The sequence below is a fragment of the Cupressus sempervirens genome, chromosome 9, assembly GCF_028749045.1.
Source record: "Cupressus sempervirens isolate cs-2001-9-10 chromosome 9, ASM2874904v1, whole genome shotgun sequence".
Classification (NCBI taxonomy): Eukaryota; Viridiplantae; Streptophyta; class Pinopsida; order Cupressales; family Cupressaceae; genus Cupressus; species Cupressus sempervirens.
The window spans coordinates 492,826,770-492,846,354 of NC_143126.1; the positions used below are offsets into that span (position 1 = coordinate 492,826,770).

Here is a 19,585-nt window from a genome sequence, read left to right on the forward strand (position 1 = left end):
GTGCATGGCATACTCTAGTTAAGACAATTAAAAACTTAAAAGAATAATATATATTTGAGAAATGGGCACAATAGCTACAATCATTATATGTCGACTGGTGATATCCACACGCAACAGCTTTGAGACTGTTTTTCATTTGATATTGTTTATTAGAGTTATATTTAGCTCGTATTCACTTTATCTAAAAACTGAATGCACTTTACATCTCCCCACATATTTTGCAATGTTAATTATTGGCGAATGCCAATAACCAAGCTTGGCGAGAACTCCACTACCATCCAGTATATATCTGAGCCCAAATTATAATTCCAAAACATAAGACTACCCCTATTCAACCAACACTTAGACCATACATGTAATTTGTATCCAAGAGTTTACACGTTATCTAATCCCCATATTCTAAATGTATTTGTACATAGCCTAATTTTTACATATGAGCTTCATTCTTTATTGCGAACTGATCTTAATAACTATAGCACCACCACCTCAAGGTATACAAGATTCTCTTTATAAAACAAACATTTAATGTTTTGAGGTTTGCACCTTCAATAAATCCTAATTAGCATGATAAAATTTATTTAATCTTACTAGAGCACAATAAATTGCTAGTACAAATGAAACTTATCTCTAAATGAGGGAACATTAAAAAACACTTATATTTAGTTTGATATTAACGTGAAATCTCTGACCTGCCCCTTCTTCCTAATTTAAAAATGCATTGAACTTGATACTTACAATAAAAACTTGGATTAAATTCCTCTTTCTACACACCTTCAATTCAACATGCATCCAAACAAGAGAAAAGGTTCCTAGCTTCATTCTATGCCGTGCCATTGGCCAAGTTTTCCTTGAGACAAGTAAGTACCTCTTGCTAAAACACTAACGAAAACCTTCCAAGCATTCCACCTCAGTGTATCTTCTAATTAGCAATCAACAAAGCACAAGCAACCTAAGTGCCCAAACGTGAAAATAAGTCGATCGAAAAATTACTTGCAAATAGAGGATCACAACCACTTACTATGACTTCAAGAGAACTTGTAATCTCCATTGTCGGGACTTTATTTAAAATATCCTAAATTTCTCAATCAGGGTTTGACTTGGGATGTTCCCTGATAGGAATAGTTATTTATCTTATTAGATTTAAGCTATGTGTAACACTCATATCCAACCTTATTACTATTTCAACCGAAGGATGGAAGATGTAGGTGTTATCCAAGTTGCCTAGAAACCAACAATGGATTCCTTTAAAGTTTATAGGTCCAAGTCCGTACCATGAAGGCTTATGGAGCACTGACCCCTACCCTCTCTTGGGATAAGATCCATTTGCTTTGATTTATACAAGCCCCTCCCTGGTAACATCATAGGCTTCCCTTCTATTAATCAAATAGTAATGTCAAAATATAATTTCTGTATCCAGTTATTAATGTTTAATTAATGTATTTTGAATATATATAAGGATAAATAAACATCTCTGATCCTAATAGAATGTAGATATAATAATCTGAAAATCGTCATTGATTTATAGATAATTTAAAGCATCTCACTATGATGTCATACAATACTCGCCAGCCATTTAATAAAATTTATTCTCTGCTAAAATGTAATCTGAATATCATATATAAATAATTATTTTCCTTTCCTATTCTGTGCTGAATTGAATGATGGAGAATGTCTTCTTATATCTTGCTATTAGAAAGGATTGCAACCCTTCATAATAGTTGGGACACAACTCTTGCTAACTCATCCTCTTCATAACAACGATTAGATTTTAATAACACTAATCACACTATCTTATATGTATTTATTATTTTATTATTATTACTGTTTTATGAAATTATTCTTCTTATTATTATTTAATTATATATTATTGAATTCTATTTCTTACGGGGGACATCACAATCCTCCCCAAGATTTCTTGTCCTCAAGCAATTATATGTCTTTCTCCTTATAATTGATAGTAACATTTGGTGACTTACGACAAGTTTGTTGTTATGTGGAGCCTAATCAGACTCAGAGGCTAATTTTTCCCCACTTCCTTTGGCACAGTTTCCCCCAGATTTTTCTACAAGGGTTTGCCCCATTAATTTTGTAACTAAGTCTTGTATAAGATGGCTTAGGGTTAGGGAATTTTTGGTATGATGATTTAGTAGCTTCTTAAAGAGGTATTGAGTTGCATGGGATTGCAGGTTGTAATTAGGTTGAATGACAAGATAATAATATTGGACTAGTTGTTGGTGGATGTAGCACAGGGATTGGGTGAACCATGTTAAGTCTTTGTCTTTTGTTCAACTTATATGTGCTTTATTCCTTTGTGTAATTGGTTATGTTTTTTGTCTAAATAATCCTAACAAAGTTCTCTCATTTTTTAGAGAGATGATCTTAGACCATCTTTTAGTGGTGACATTCAAATTTGGCCAAAATCTTACTTGCATTATAGTATGATGGTTTATGATTGGCAAAAAGAGATCATGCAACTCAAGGCCGATGTGGAAGTGAACGCTTGATGATTGTATGGGAGAGTGAACCGTGAGCTGTGACCATCATCTTTCTTTACCTTTATAAAATGACCTGTCATGCCAGCATCTTCTTCTAGCTTGATAATTAATATCACCAAACCCAGCACAACTACATAAGCAACTTACACCAGTGACGACTGCAAAAATTATCATGTATATGAGAATTAGTGGAAATAACACATATCACGCAAACAACAATAAAAAAGATTAAACAACCTCTTGTTACCCAAATGATGATGCCAAGGATCAAATACCATCTATCACCAGCTCTTATCTACAATGGCCTGGTAATAATTAGATGCGGTTAGAAATAATCAAAAGTGACACTCCCCATTTACCTCTACAGCATCTGGACCATAATGCTCTGTTTTATTTGGTCATAACAATGACAAAAAAAGCCTTCCCAGTCATATTCTTGTTTATGATTAGAAGAAGAGCATTCTCTTGTTTAAGGTCTGTAGGTGTGATCTATAAAAATAACTTAAAAATTACGTATTTTCAAATGTTTGATGAATTTTTGAGCTCTTTTTTACATTTTCCTATTGCTTTTTGTTAAGCCCAAAAAATTTTAAAATTTTGGGCCAGCCAAGTTATTGCTGAATCCAAGTTTTTCAACCATGGTTATTGCTATAGTGCTTGCTACAAAAGGGTATGACAAGCACAAAAATGTTATTATTTTGTGAGACAATCCACAAGAAACACGAGGTCCTCCAAATTTGGGCAAACCTTTGACAAAATTAATGGAGACTTCATCCCACTTCAATCTTAGAACAAATAAGGGTTGCAGAAGACCCAAAGTACAAATTTTTTAATACCCCCATTGAGCTCATCCCAACAGAAATCTTGCTTGATTCCATCATAAGTCTTCAAGAATCCTAAGTGCCCACTGACTTGAGCAGCGTACAATTCTGCTGACACCTTGAGGCTTGAAATCTTAAATAGGTATAACATGTCGTTGTACCATAAAGTATTTTCTTTAAATGTAAATTTCCTTAGAAACTTTTATATGGTTGGAATTTCTCGATAAGAGTTTTGAGTATCCATGTCTTCCCACTCTTCTTGTGCCTCATTTACCCAATGTGCCTATGTTATTGAAATGGCATGCTATAATAATTCCATAGATTCATCCCTTCTATTGTAATTCCCCAGATCCTGAAGAAAGACATTATCCAAGTTCGTTACTACAATTTTTTTTTCTGTATATCTACAACCATCTCGATGCCTTTTATGGTAGCTTGGATAAAAATCGAATCTTAAATAATGAAGTTGGCTTATGAATATTGCCACCATGTCATCATATAGTCGTTGAAACTGTCATAGGTATTGATTCAGCTCATAGATTGTTTTTACTCCCATATCTCTGCCTTAATAGCAGACTGCACTTCTTCAAGGTGATATGGAATCTCTTTGTTTATGTCAAATATCCTCCGTTGTATGTATGCAAGCTTATCAAACATGTTTGTTTCAAAGAGGTGTCTTCTCATACGAAATCACTGTTTTTCTGCAATATGTTCATAACAATACCTTCTTATATCTAAATGATTTTTGGTACTTTGAATTGTTCATATCGACCTTTACCATAATCATTTCATGCTTAGAACCTCATTCCTATAGCCTATTTTTTAGAACTGATCACCATATGTTTGACCATATATTTTTGACATTAGTGACTATCTCTCAACAATATTTCACAAATGGAGGCCCAATTTTTTGCAAAAATTAGGGCTCCATCAGTGGATCTTATTGGGGACATATGTCCCTTGTGGGCATAATGAGATTTCAGCTATCTTTGGAGGAGCAAACCGAGCATCCATACTTTAACATGATGCAAGGTGAAATTGGGCGGCCCCAGGGCCCCCAAAATGAACACAGATTCTTTCCTCTATCAAACACCCAATTCTTATCAATCAACACTTTGAACCTTGCTGAATTAGATACATCATTCTCATGGACAACATTTATTGCTTTATTAACATGGTCTGACTTTTGTTCAGCCTTATAGAAGTCATCAGGTGTATCATGGCCTTTGCTGAATAGAGTATCCCTATGCACACAATCTGGCCCATCTTCATACTGTAGATACTGTTTCTCCTCAAAAAAAGAATTTGAAGATAACTCATGTTTAGGAAATACTACTTGTCTTTTATCAAGAAATTGATCACATAGGAAAATTTGAAGGAATTTTAGAACTACCCTTCAACACATTCTCCTCATTATGCCCGATTGATTCCATCTCATCTTCACATATATGATGTACTTCCACTTCATATGATGAACAAAAAAAATGTCTCACCTTCTGAATGCATATGATGAGTTTTATCAACTTCAAAATTAGTTATGCTATCTTCATCATGATGCTAATGGACTTGATTGCATAAAATCTTCTTCAAACAATGGATTCAAGAATAACGAGAAATCAGACATATCGTCATCCGCTTCCTCTTCAAACAACGGATTCAAGAACATAGAGAATTCAAGCATGCCTTTATGCGAGCTTTCATTTGGATCATCAAATGTTTCATCAACAATGCTAATATCTTCATAATCTCCTGAAACTTCCTCAAGTTCATACATTGTATGCAGATCTAGTTCATCTTTGCTATATGATTCCTGTGAATTACTATCTCCTTCATCCAGTACCCCTTGAGAATGCACTGATCCATCAACTTGTTCACTGTGGTGAATTAAGGAAAAATTTGGACCATGTCTTTGAACATGTTTCTAATATTCTAAATCTAACAAGGCTGAAATTTCTTCCACACTACGAGAATCATCCTCTTCATTTCTACATTTGTTGTCATCTGTTGTCATACAAATGTCATGATGGGCAGATTCCTCTTCAAAATGGCCAAAATTTTCTTCTCCATTCAAATTTGAAACCTCACTTGACTCATATATTACTTCAGTCTTGCATTCATTTTCCTCTGCAACCAATTCATTATCCATAAGTTTTAAAAAGATAAGAAATTGATGATCATATAAGAGGCCTAATTCTTGCATTCTATTGAGAAGATCAGAGGATAAAGGTCTCCATTCTAAAGGTATTTCTTAATAGGCATTAAACATCTTCATGAAGAATTGGACTGCATATTCTTATTCTTGTTTTTCTAAGTTCAAATATGCATCCAAAGGAGACATATAACTTGGACTTTCATCATCTTCTTCTAATATTTAAAAGAGAAGCATCATATCCGAGTCATCTGGTGAGATTTCCCAACTCATGAACTTTTCTTATGAATTCCATGTGTGAAGGCGTGATGTTTGAAGGTACTTCCCAAAAAATCTTCATCATCTATATAAACAAATGTTATGTGGATTCACCTTCATATATTTCCAAATTGAAAAATGCATCTAAGGGGTGTATGTATGCTCCCTCCATAGTGTAACGTAGATCCCCTTCCTATTCATAATACATATTCTCCATAGTACATGATCAAATCATTTCCTTCTGAGTTTTTTCCCTCAGCAAAGCTACCAACTAAAATTTTATTGAATAGAGACACCACCTCTTTTGAGGAAAATGTTGATTTGTTGATCATTCGGGTTCTTACTTCCAACAAAGTACGTTTCAAAACAAAACTGATACAACTACTTACTAATTCTGGTTTGCAAAATCTGAAATTTTGGGGAACTTCATAGCACTTGTTGCAAGCAATTTTTCCCATCACCAATCTACTGGTTCCCAAAACCATAGATGGAAAATCCAAGAGCTTGCCAATTCTCCAATAGGATTCCACAATCAATTTTGGCCAACGAACGGGAATGACTTCAATTACTACACCTAGGCGGGTAGACCTTCACATCAAATGTTGACTGCCTTGTTCAAAGCTTTTCTATAGGGAATTTAACTTTGTGAGTTCTCTGGTTGGCAAGGTCCTCAAACTCAATCAAAATGAAATTGAATGTTGAGTGCTTGAATTAATTAAATGTTTTGTATAATATTTGTCAATAATGGATTTAAAGCTTGTAAGAAGGAAGACGTAGATTTTCTGACTTCAATAATAAAAAGACTAGTGCCTCTGCTCATCCAAGCAACAGAGTGAACTACAATGAAGAATATCACATACAACTTTATAAAGCTCTATGCACTTGAACACTAAAAAATTTAATAAATTAGACACGACAGATCAAGTATATATACGCAATTTTAAACTAGTCCAAATTGTACTTTAACTCCTAAGGTAGGGAAACAAACTGGACATAGATATGGAAACAATTTAATATTTCACTATATCTAGGATGATCAAATTTAAAATGCCATAAATGACCCTGACCACTTATCTGACATTTAAATTGTTTACGGAATTTTAAAAAGATTATAAAGGATGAATCAACTGCAGTTTAAATCTCCATGCCTTAAATATAAACAAAAGGCTTTTTATTTATCATTACAATATTATATTTGAATTTTGTATTACAAAACCATATTAAAACTACCTATCCCTCCATACAAATGAATATAAAATACCTTTTCTTGTCGAATATATTTTTCGAATATCTCATCTTCGTTCACCACTGCTTCTTATCTATACTTGATAAATAAAAGAGGATGACTTTTCAAATCCAAAAGTCATGTCTTCTTCACAAATAAATCGCACCTTCCTATTTTTAAATTATGTTAATATATCATTCTAAATCTTAACCACATGGCCCCTTGTAGCCGTAAGTTTTGATGATAATAATGCAAAGAATTTATTAATATCATTGGCTTATTATTGGTGGCGTAGTTTGCTATAACCATTGCAGAGTTTATAATTTATACTTCATATTATTTCTAGTGAATCACCCCTGTTAGATTTTGGTAACAGCCTTCTAAATTCTTTGACTTCGAATTTTGGCAAATGTTTCATCAAAGCTGTAGAATACTTCCAAACGAAATTGGGTTTCATATCAACCATACTCTTCTAGCACAGATAGAAGCAACTTTTCTGCTTTTCCTTCATGCTAATCAAATCGTTCCCAGCATAACTTGTGGAATATATACTCTGCAGACAATCTCTGGCATTTTTAGACAAACAGTTCACAGCTCTTCCTTACGATTCCCTTGTTGATGACAAATCAGTATTGACTCGATATTCTGAAGTTATCAGGCTCTATATCCGTTTCACACATTTTTGGCAAACTTCTGATTGAACTGGCTGATAATTGTCTTGCCGTTCAATTTGGCTGCTTTGTACAGCGTGAACTCTGACTAAGCCTGCGTATATGTATGATTATTTTCTTTTATTATTAAAATCTTTTAATATTCTTTATATTATGGAAGTCATATTTAATCTAGCTTTGTTCTTTTGCTGTTAATATATGCTATCTGGTTTTTTATTACTTGCTGACTTGGTTTTAATTCTGAAGTCTATAGACGGCACCATATCATTCGTTGTATGCATTATGTACTGCCAAAACATTCACTCTATATATTGAATAAATGAATGAAGGTATTTTAATGACGTCCACGAGACTAGCCAGCCTATGGGACCCTTTTCATGTTCTTTTCAATGTCAACCTGCTTGTTATGGATTTGCATTAAGAAGCTCGTTGTTTTATGTAGTCTTGTTTCCTCAAAAATCTGGTGTAATTGGCCCTCCCTCAAGTTGTCCTTGAACCGCTCCTGGATGTCTTGGTATGCTGCACACTCAAAGATGAAGTGTCATTCCATTTCCACACATCCTTTACTACCGTAGATAATGGGCACCGTCCACCTCCCCATCTCACACCGTAAATGATGGGATCCCGTTTGTAACTGCTCCATTAACAGCGTATATTTACCTTTCACATCTACACAAAGGTAATCTTTAATCTCATGGCACCACATTGGGTTGAACTCTTTCACATAGTGGGCATTTTTTTTCCCCACTTGTTTTGTCCACATGACCACTTTAAATTTTTCCAGCTCTCTATTTAATAGAGAAGACTCCCGACGATCACTTCTGAGTGTTTGACGGCATACGGACATCTGACGTATGTCGAGTTTTATATAATTTAGTGCCAGCTCTCTTCTCCATCATCACTACACAGGTAATATCAATGCACGAGTTCTTCATCATGGTTGTCTCCAAGTTCCATACAGAAATGATTTTGCGAGCAACCCAAGATGCATCTGGAAGATATTTTAATGACAGTGTTGATGTATCACATCCACTCATCACCTCTTTGTCTTCCCTTCCACCAAGTAGAACGTGAAGTCGGTGCAGAAGTTGTAGTCATCTCTCATAAACATAAAGCTCATTATCATCAAACCTGGTAAAAATTGTTCGTGAAAGAGAATTACAGGGGACCATGGATATTTGAGTATAATATTCAATATCGGCATTCTCAAACCACTTCAACAAATGTGATGTCAATGCCAATCCAACTTCAGTTGATGCCCTTCGTAATGGATATGCCAATTTGACCTTTCATTCTGGCCCCTCAATAAGCCTGTCTGTTGTAATTCCCCAAATCCTAAAGAAGACATTATCGAAGTTCATTACTACAATTTCTTTTCTGTATATCTACAACCATTTCAATGCCTTTTATGGTAGCTTGGATAAAAAACTAATCTTAAATAATGACGTTGGCTTATGAATATTGCCACCATGTCATCATATAGTCGCTGAAACTGTCATAGATATCGATTCTGCTCATAGATTATTTTTCCTCCCATATCTCTGCCTTAATAGCAGACTGCACTTCTTCAAGGTCATATGGAATCTCTTTGTTGATGTCAAATATCCTTCGTTGTCTGTATGTAAGCTTATCAAACATGCTTGTTTCAAGAGGTGTCTTCTCATACGAAATCACTGTTTTTCTGCAATATGTTCATAACAGTACCTTCTTATATGTGAATGATTTTTGGTACTGAATTGTTCCTATCGACCTTTACCATAATCATTTCATGCTTAGAACCTCATTCCTGTAGCCTATTTTTAGAACTGATCACCATATGTTTGACTATATATTTTTGACATTAGTGACTATCTCTCAACAATATTTCTCAAATGGAGGCAGGTTACTCTCAAAAGTTATGGATCTTCATCAATAAGCATTACTTCTATTACATGTCCAAATGAATCACACTCCTCGATGAATGTTTGAGAAAAATATGAGGTAGCTAGAATTGGGTTGTGCACATGACTTCCTTTATCTCCTCAAATGCTCTAGTGGTTGCATCAATTCATTAGGAGGAATCCTTCTAAATAGTCAATATTATAGGTGATCATGTTATGCTACCATAATACTTTACAAATGGATGATAGTAACCCATAAGCCCTAAGAAACCTTGTAGGTTCTTAACATTGCTAAGTATTTTTCCATTCTTTAATGGCCTTAATTTCATCAAAGTCCACCTTGACTCCATGTAAAACAATGAGTTGGGTACTACAATTTTTCAATTCCAAACACACACTTGGACAGCTTAGCATAGAGTAGTAGTTATTTTTACTAGAGTCTTAACATCTAATTTACACATTCCAAGTGTTCATCCATGCTGCCTCTATAGATTCAAAAAAGTTGCTTATCTACATCCTCGTCTTTAAATATGATAAGACAATAACCGAGACAAAGACCAATTTATGAAAAAAAAAAGTTGTACCATTAAGCTCTTCTAATAAACCATCAACTATCAGAATGGCAAACGTATCTTTTATGTTGCGTTTGTGGAGCTCTCAATACTTAGGACACATCCTCTATGTCGTGAGTGTCATCTTTCTTCCATGTCATTGGCACTAGAGAGAAGCAAGCACTCCAACTATGCTTAGTAAATACAAGCCCCTAGGATCACCTCTAGCATCCTCACAATCTCACTTATTTTTACATATAAATACCTACAATCTTCATGTTGTGAGCTTGGCTCAACAAGACTAATTGAATGACATGATCATGATCTCTTTTAAGAGATAATCATCTTGGTTTCTCTCCAAAACTATCTAGCATTTATTGTAGAGCTAGTGATGTAGAATCCTTTGAGCATTACGCTTCTAATGAAAAGTAGACCACAAACCCATCTCCCCACTCGTAGTTCATCTCAATTGTACCCACTATAGTAAGCCATTGAACATCCAGCACAATATACGTTGCAACCATAAATAAAAAATACAAGCAATCAAGTCAATAATATGAACATCCCATGTGCAATTTAATGTTATGGCACTTGCCTAAACAATTAATAGTACCCCCATCTACAATCAAGACCTGAAAGTTTGGAGCTAGATACATTAAAAAAAGAAGGTAACTAACATCTTATTGATGAAGTTGTGAGGACTTCCTCAATCTATCAAAACTATTGTTCTTTCTTCAAAAAATGCACTACCTTGAGATTGATGGATGTAACACTAGAAAATGTATAAGAAGAAATGGCTTGGTGGATATCTCACCATCTATCATTGCCTCATTATCTCTTTAACATTGCTTCTTCCTTTTCTACGCTTCTTCATTTTCTACTTCCTCACTTGGCCCTTCGATGTAGAATAATTTATTTTCAATACATATATGTCCTTGACTATATCTACTAGCATAGTTAAAACAAAACAAAAAATTGCTCTTTTCTCTTCTTTTTGTTGCTATCAATCTATGTAGAGGTGCTTCCATCTAGTATGTAAACCCTTGCCAGCTATTGACCAAAAACTTTTCCTCTACCTTGCTATAATCACTGCCTATCTAGGACAGAAAATTTTGATGGAACTAATTGGTTCAAATTTTCCTTTGTCGCATACTAGATTCATTATTTTTGCCTTCTGTTGTAGCCACCACCATGATGTTTCCAAAACAACCTCAAATCTTGACCATATAGCAGCTTCAATATGCCCTTGATGAACCCTCTAAGAATTCAAAAAAAAATCACCAATTTGAATGAGATAGGAGCTCCACAATTTCACCTAAATAAAATTAAATAAATTTGCCTTGTTTCTTTAATATGATTGATCAACACTCCAAAAAATTATTAAAAAATTACCGAACTGAGTGAGATTAGAGATATGAGCTATACAATTTGACCTAAATAAAAAGCAAAAAAACTTTCAAATGCCTAGAACATGCTCTAGTACAACTTGTAACAAACAACATGCACAAGAAAATAATATAATAGGAAATATGCCGCAATACTTGATAACATTAGAGGATAATATGTAATGTCTCCATTTCTAGAATAAAATTTAATAATTAATAATAAAAATAAGTTAATAAAATGAATATATAATAATAAAGCATAATATAATTTATTATTACAACTTTTACAGAGCTACGCACCTGCCTTTCAACCAAATTAATTATATTATTAATATAACATTGATATATTATATATTAATAATTAAATGATAATAGAATGTAATTATAGTACAGATAAACAATAATATTAATAACAAAACATTGATATTATATATTAATAACTAAATAATAATAGAATTTAATTATAGTATGGATAAACAATAAAAATATTAAAAAATAATAATAAACAATAATACAATAAACTATAAACAAATAGTAATAAACAGCTAAATTAATAATAAATGATAAGTAGATAATAAATAATTAAATAGGTAATAGATAAGATATAATCATAAACAATAAAACAGAGATGAATAGATATATAATTAGCATCAATAAAAGCTTGATCTCAGATGCAACCAAGATATTTCAGCGCAGACTGAAATTTGTCTTCCAAAACACCATAAAAGGAAGACACAGAGGGAGAAAAAGAAAGGACACAAGACCAGAAAGAGATGTAGAGATATAGAGCATCAGGCAAACCTTTAACCAATACCATTGTCCTTCCAACAGCCATGTTGGGGTCAACAAGAAGGCTAATAATCCAGACAATAGTGCACCAGGTGGTTACACAAGCCATGGGTATGAAAAGGTGCGTACCACCATATTGCAAAGAGAGCAGACTAATATAGACCTCCCTTCAACTAATTAGAGATTCTTGATTGATTCAAGTGTTTCTATTGTATCAATGGATGTAAAGATATCAGAAATTGTCCATTGATTAATGTTATTGCAATGTTCCCCAAAGAGGCAACGTGCAGTGCAATTTATTTCGATCAAAAACTAATACAAAAATAACTTTGAAATCTCTAAGTTCAGCATTTCAATGCTATTTGAGTTCAGTTTACAAATTTATGTAGTTTTTAGTATGCCAAGATTTCGCCAAACAGACAAAACTAATAATCTTTAACTACCACTTTTTTGCCCTATTTTTTTAGCTATGTACATAGCCACCAATACCCCTCTACTAACTCTTGATTATTCCATGATTACAACTCGCCCAAACACTTGTTGACATTCATTTGGCCACAAACAGTGATTAATATTTCAAAATGGACGGTTGTACTAAAATAATCTAACACAACTTAATTCACACTTTATCCAACTCAAGCAAAATAATTATTAAGTAGATAACACCAAAATGATAGTCCAAATAAAATTATAAATAGTCACCAACATCTTGAGATCCAATTCATTCATTTCTTACACCATAAATTTGTCAACCATGTTACAAATAGACCTGGAAGTAGGGCCTTAATTTCAAAAGGAACTATTTTAGCATTGAATACTCATGAATGTCACATATTGCAACAGCTTGTGGTGACCCATGGAAAATACTAGCATAAACCACTTACATCTTCTATATCGGGAAGATCAAACAAACCATACTTAGCATCCAAGGGGTATCTAAATAATCAAAATCACACAAGACATCTTATTTGGCTTCAAAAGCTTATGAAAAATGTCTATGTTCCCCTGAGTTTTCGGGATAGGGATGGTGGGATGGGTTTCTAGGACAGCAAATTTTTTTGGTAGTTTTGGATACGGGGAGGAGACGGAAGACGGGGACAGCTATATATATAGGGAAATTTGCAAATGTACACTGAAATTTGCAAATATACATATCATTCATATGAAACTAAGCATAAAGCATGTCATTTAAACCATAGTTGGAAAACTCGCCAAATGCAAAAACTTGCCAAGCCCCCCAAAAGTTTAATCGGGAAAAACTCGGCGATTTAAAAAAAAAACTCCGGAAAAACTCGAGAACCTAAAAAACCGCTGAAATTTAATTAAAAATACATTTATTTTGCAAAATTTAATGAGAAGATGCATCTAATAAGTTAATTAAAGACAATACAAAAGAAAGAAACAAAGTTTAGATATATATAAATGCATAATGCGTACAAAATTGCATTCTCATGCAGAATGCTCATGGTAGGAAGCAAAATAGTAAATTACTAAATAGTTTCAATCTGTCAAACTAAAAGTAAATACTAAAAGTCTAAATACATCAATACAATGTCAATCACATCTTCCTCTTTCCACTTGCACTAGTAGGAAAGCGAGGGGGTCTAGTCCTAGAAGAAGTGCCCTGCACTGGGATAGGGCGTGAGCTGCGTGACTGTGAACTCTGTGGCTGTGCCCCCTCGCTCGACGTCCCTACTGACTGGCTCAGCGTCCTAGAAGAGGATGCATCTCCTCCTAATGGTAATGCCTGATCCACGCCTGAATCATCATCATCCTCGTCCTCATCCTCAATGTCATCCATAGTGAACTGAAAATCAGTGTCAGCCTCCCCCTCCATGGCCTGCCTCTCCAAATCAGCGATCTCATCTGGTGTAAACAATGGACTTGGCTCCTGTGCTATCCAATCAGAATAAGGATCTATCTCATCTAGATCAAGCGGACCAGGTAGTTCTAAGAGCTGTGACTTTTTTATGCGCAACTTAAGATTATAGTGCACATAAACAAGGTCATTAAGCCGTTTTTGAGTCATTTTGTTTCTTTTCTTTGTATGGATGGACTCAAATAAGCTCCAATTGCGCTCACAATGGGATGAGCTACAAGGTTGGGATAGGACTCTGAGAGCAAATTTCCTTAAATTGGGGGTATTGCCACCCCAACTTGCCCACCAAGCATCTGCAAAACAAAATTTAAAAAGTTACAAAGCAATAAAAAATAAAATCAGAAGCACAACTTATCAATTAGCAAAAGTTTTAAAGTTTGACGCTTTACCTGGTGCTTGAGTAGATCTTGCTCTCTTTGCTAGCATAAAAGAGAACAAAGGACCCCTTGACTCCACATAGATTTGTTGTTCGGTCACAATAAGGTCTCTCTCCTCTTCACTTGATATCATTCTCTCAATGCATTTAGAGAGACCTTCCATGACCTCTCCATCAGGATCTGAGTAGGAATCATCAGCCCTAAAACAAATAGAAAATGATATCAAGTCTTACTACACAACCTTAAAAAGTAAAGTAAAATAAAGACTTATTAAAATCCCAACTTCAAGGACAATCAATTATCATAGTACCTGAATTTGGGATTGAGGAAGTAGCCTGCTGCATGAATAGGTTGGTGGAGCATATTGTTCCACCTCCTATCAATTATTTCCCAAATGGGGTCAAATCTGAGACTGTCCCCGTGATAGTAACTTCTAACAGCCTCTTTCGCCCTATCCATGGCCTCATAAAGACCTCCCATTGGGGATTGCTGCCCATCACATGTGCGCAAGACTAGAACCAGGGGCAGAGACATCTACATTTGAAATTTGAAAAATACAAATTAGTTAATAACATAGTAAGTTATGAATTGAAAATGAAACTTGAATACACTAAAAATATAATGAAGTTACCTCCACAATCTCCTTAGCCTTTGCAAAAAAGCTATCATCAAAGACTATTCGTGCCACAGCTTCTCCTTCGGGCTTCTTTGAGTAAGGTGAAGCAACCCAATCAGCACACACAAACATTTGCTTCAAAGCCAATATGTGGTCAAGAATACTTTGCAACGTCAAGAAGGCCGTTGCAAACCTTGTCATAGCAGGTCTCATCAAATCTTTGCCTTTAGTGGCTTTTCTCATCAAACTGAGAACCCATGGGTGATTATAGATATATTTCGTGACTCGCCTAGCATCTTCCACAACTGGACTCACCCAATCAAGTTTTCCTATGTCCTCCAAAAGAAGGTCAAGGACATGTGCTGCACAAGGTGACCAAAAAAGTGTGGGATGCCTCTCTTGGAGGATTCTACCTAAAAGATTAGCAAAAAATCAATAATCAGTAACAAACTTTCCATATTTAGTATTTACAAATTACATCAAATCTAAATTGAATAATACCATAGCATTACATTCATGATTCATATTGATTCAAATATAAAAAATTAAATCTACCTGCTGCCACATATGCTGTTGCATTATCTGTGATTATTTGCACCACATTCTCTATTCCCACCTCCATGACAACATTCTCCAACATTAAAGCCAATGTGGCTGCATTTTTCACTTTGTTGGAAGCATCGACAGATTTCCAAAACACCACATCATCTTTGCAAGCAATCAAGAAGTTAATAATGGTTCTACTTCTTCCATCTATCCACCCATCAAATAAAATGGTGCAGCCATACTTCTTCCACTCTTTCTTTTGGTCTTCTATCAACAATCTTGCCCTACCAACCGCTTTGTCAAGCAACCTACAAAATTTAAGTGTAATATTAAATAAAGTGTAAGTGTTAGTAAAAAATTAGGAAATAAGTTATAACAATTAAGATTTAAAATATAACAATGAACTAAAGTGAATCTCAATTATTTACAATTACTAAATAGTAAAATACTAACCTTTCACTCATATCCTTGCGATGAGGTGGCTTGTACCCTTTGCCTGATATTGTCATTGCATTCACCATATTGACCCAATAGGGACTATCAGCGGCATTCATTGAGATATTGTTGAAAAACCAAAAATCAGCTGCTGCAATATCAGTTTGCTCATGCACCTCCTTAAACCATGCAGTGCCCTCTAATGATGGCTGTGCTCCAGGTGTGTTCCTGGGCACAAAATAACCACCTATCCCTAATGGGGATCTGGATGGTGATGATGAAGAAGTAGGAGATGTAGAAGAAGTGGAACCGGTAAAAGAGAAATTTTGTTTGCGGATCCGTGGGCCACGAAGAGATCTTGGTATGTTCTCAAGTGCTTCTTCTTCCTCTTGCATATCAAAAGGAGCTCCTTCAGATTCAGCTATGGCTGCCCTCATAGCTATTTTTGCCCTCTCCCTATTCAATTTTTTCTCTTCAGCAGCTGCAAGTAGGGCATGGATGAATCTTTTTTCTTCATCAGTTACCTTGAGACAAGGATTTGAGTCATGTTTCTTTATGCCTGCAAGGTGGTATTTGAGGCGGTTTATGCCTCCAGAAATAATTCTCTCACAGGGAATGCATATCACCTTCCCAATATCATTTGGATTTGGAGCTTCATAGGCATACCGCCATGCCTTATCTCTTGCATTTTTAGGTCGAGTGCCTATATATCCAGATGGGCATGGTGTTTGTGGCCACTCTTCTTGTGGGTTTGTCATTTTTTTAATGGTTGACCGCTGCCCTACACATAAATATATAGAGAAATGAATAAACAAAGTTAGAACTTAGAAGCTAGGGTTTCAAATGATTCAAACTTCAAACTTGAACCATATCCTTAGCAAACAACAAACTTCAACCATATCCTTAGAAGCTAGGGTTTCATATGATCCAAAATGATTTTAAATGATTTGAAAACATTTACAAAAAACAACAAAAACAAAAGAACATTTGTTATAAAACTATAAAAAGTTTTCAAACTATGATAAGATGAACGTACCTGGAAAGAAATTTGTCTTCTAAAATCGGTTAGAATCCTCTACAATCCACTCAAATCCGCCTTGAATCACTTGCAATCAGCCAAGAATGCCTCCAAACCTTCTTCTCTTCACTCCTCAAGGTTCTAAACAATGCAAATACAAGAAAGAATGAGAAAAAACACACTCACTGCCGCTTAAATCCGTCACAGGCCGCGTTCACCAGTAAATCGCGAGTTTTTAGGAAAAACTCGCCGAGTTTTTGCCGAGTACTCGCCGATTACTCGGCGAGTTTTTACCCGATTGCCGAGTTTTTAAATCGGCGAGTTAACTGGTTAAAAACTCGCCGAGCTAGGAAACTCGACGAGTTTTAAAAACTCGACGAGTTTTAAAAACTCGGCGAGTTTTCCATCTATGATTTAAACATTATCGAACCTTAACATACACCATTTGAATGCCATCTAAGAAATAATAACTATTTTCAGTACTTAATTGTCAATATGCATATCAATATGTGAACAAAAATATTTAAATATAAGTTTAGCAGTGAACAATATCATAAAAATCTGAAAATCTAAATATGCCCAAAGGCTAGAGGGCTGCCCTAAAGTTTCATCATCATGTTCAAGTTCAACATAGAAAACAAAATATAGAAAAATGAAGCAGACTGCTGCTCAAGCTATTGGAAGCAAAAAAATCACCTCCTCTTCTTGCAAAATTAAAACCCAGCCAGCTACAACGCACTCCAACTTCACAAGCAAAATCAAACAAATGACAAAAAAACCACAATGTGGTCTTTTTTTACCTTTTAGGGCATTTGGAGGGGCAGAGCCTACTGGACAACCAAGTAGGGACAAACAAAATAAAGTTTTTTGTTTTTAAAAAAGAAATTTAAGCTTCACAAAAAACGAGGACGATTGGTCATCCTCGATACGATCAGGGGACTTTTGGACATCCCCTTTCCATACCAGTTGGACGTCCCTTGCATTTTTTGCCTAATTGGGGACAGCGAGGGGATTTCCCTATCTCGGAAACCTTAGCTTTTCAAGTGGAGATGCATCCTCGGGGTACATAGGAAAATGTGTATTCACCAAAAATTCAAATAAAACTTGTTAATGTGTTTGTGGTATATCACTACACATGTGAGCAGTTGCCAACTAATGCATGTGAAAGCTCATCACACAGTTTATAATTGTTATACTATAAACAATAAATTCAAGCCAAAGCTCACACATTGGACCACTTCTTGTAACTTTCTTTTTCTAACACCTAGTCTAGCATTTTTTGATATATATTTTAAATGACCACTCTTTTCATTAACCTTTAACATTTGGGAATAGTCTTTAGACACATTCCAAGTGTAGTGCCTACCCCAATTTGCTTTCAGTTATATTGCCGAATTCTTTTAGGCCAGTTTTCATGATTATGTGATTTAATTTAGTGGTACCTAGTTACATGGTCGGTTGATATTATTTTCATGATTTGATCATATATTTGATGAGCTACTTCATACTTGAGATATTGCATGCGTTATTGTGGTTCATAATTATTCCTTTCATGATGTTGTTTTAAATGCTTTCATATAATGACTACAATTATGTTCATGATGATGTTTATATATAGATTATGGCTACTTACCTATACTTGCATGTGTATGTTGTACATGTACGTTTTACTTTACGATTAACGTATCTGATGTGGTTGAGGGAGGGAGTCGTAGTGACCTGAGAGTCGGGATCTACACAATGTATGCCTCCCCGCCATTGCTTATTTAGTTTAGATATCTATGCATATGTAAATGTCGTCTTTTATGCAGGTTGCAAGTACCAAGCATCGACTTCCCTAAATTGCCAAGATAAGCGTGCCCTATCACAATATCTCAATGTAAAAGAGGGGAGATAGTTCTCAAGTCCAAATCCTGAACCCGAGCCTATTTTGTCCTAAGATAAAGGACGAGTATCTAATTTCTCTACCCTTCTGAACTCATCAAGGTGACGTGAATTCGAGAACTTTATCTTGAGTTTGATTTTCGTTCTTTGGCTTTTAGTCAAGTTTTCTTATTGAAATATGTGGTGCATCTTGTGATTTCAAGTGTAATTAGTCAGCCAAGGAAATTAATTTAATTAATTAATTAAATAAGAATTTTTGGAGAGGAAAGATTATTATATCTTATCAAATTTAATTGGAAATTAATTACATAAAAGAGTTAAATTTTAAAGACTTAATTAAGAGAAGTCTAAGAAATTAAAAGCAATTAAAATTGCTACGGCTAAATTTTGCGTAATTATTATTAAATTGAAAAATAATTAATTTAGAAGTTGCATTTAAATAATGAGCTTTACATATTATTATTGGTCAAAATAATTATAGTTATGTTTTCTAAAAACATCTTGCTAAATTAAATGAAGTGAGAATAAAAAAAAATAAAGTACTATTTTAATTAAAAGGCACTAAGTGTGCATTAAATAAATAAACAAATAAAAACAATTAATAAG

The 19,585-nt window shown here is 34.6% G+C and overlaps 2 protein-coding genes across 2 annotated transcripts in view; both read right to left on the minus strand.

The window, feature by feature from the left end:
- LOC149539484 (uncharacterized) overlaps nucleotides 1-19,585 on the minus strand; it is a 49,425-nt gene that overhangs the window by 16,034 nt on the left and 13,806 nt on the right. The window lies entirely within an intron of this gene.
- On the minus strand, nucleotides 13,619-17,234 carry LOC149539485 (uncharacterized). Its single transcript, XM_089800720.1, has 7 exons — nucleotides 17,114-17,234; nucleotides 16,096-16,858; nucleotides 15,652-15,950; nucleotides 15,112-15,509; nucleotides 14,791-15,014; nucleotides 14,493-14,680; nucleotides 13,619-14,396 (listed from the first exon to the last, which is right to left on the minus strand). The coding sequence occupies exons 2-7, from the start codon at nucleotides 16,833-16,835 to the stop codon at nucleotides 13,783-13,785; spliced, it is 2,463 nt and encodes an 820-aa protein (XP_089656846.1). The 5' UTR covers nucleotides 16,836-16,858; nucleotides 17,114-17,234; the 3' UTR covers nucleotides 13,619-13,782.

Excerpts from the sequence above, each read along its gene's own strand:
- LOC149539485 (XM_089800720.1), bottom strand. The coding sequence starts at position 16,835 with ATGACAAACCCACAAGAAGAGTGGCCACAAACACCATGCCCATCTGGA. Across the intron at positions 15,951-16,095 it reads CGCAAGGATATGAGTGAAAG|GTTGCTTGACAAAGCGGTTG; the intron begins GTTAGTATTTTA and ends TAAATTTTGTAG. Across the intron at positions 14,397-14,492 it reads AAGATCTACTCAAGCACCAG|ATGCTTGGTGGGCAAGTTGG; the intron begins GTAAAGCGTCAA and ends TTTGTTTTGCAG.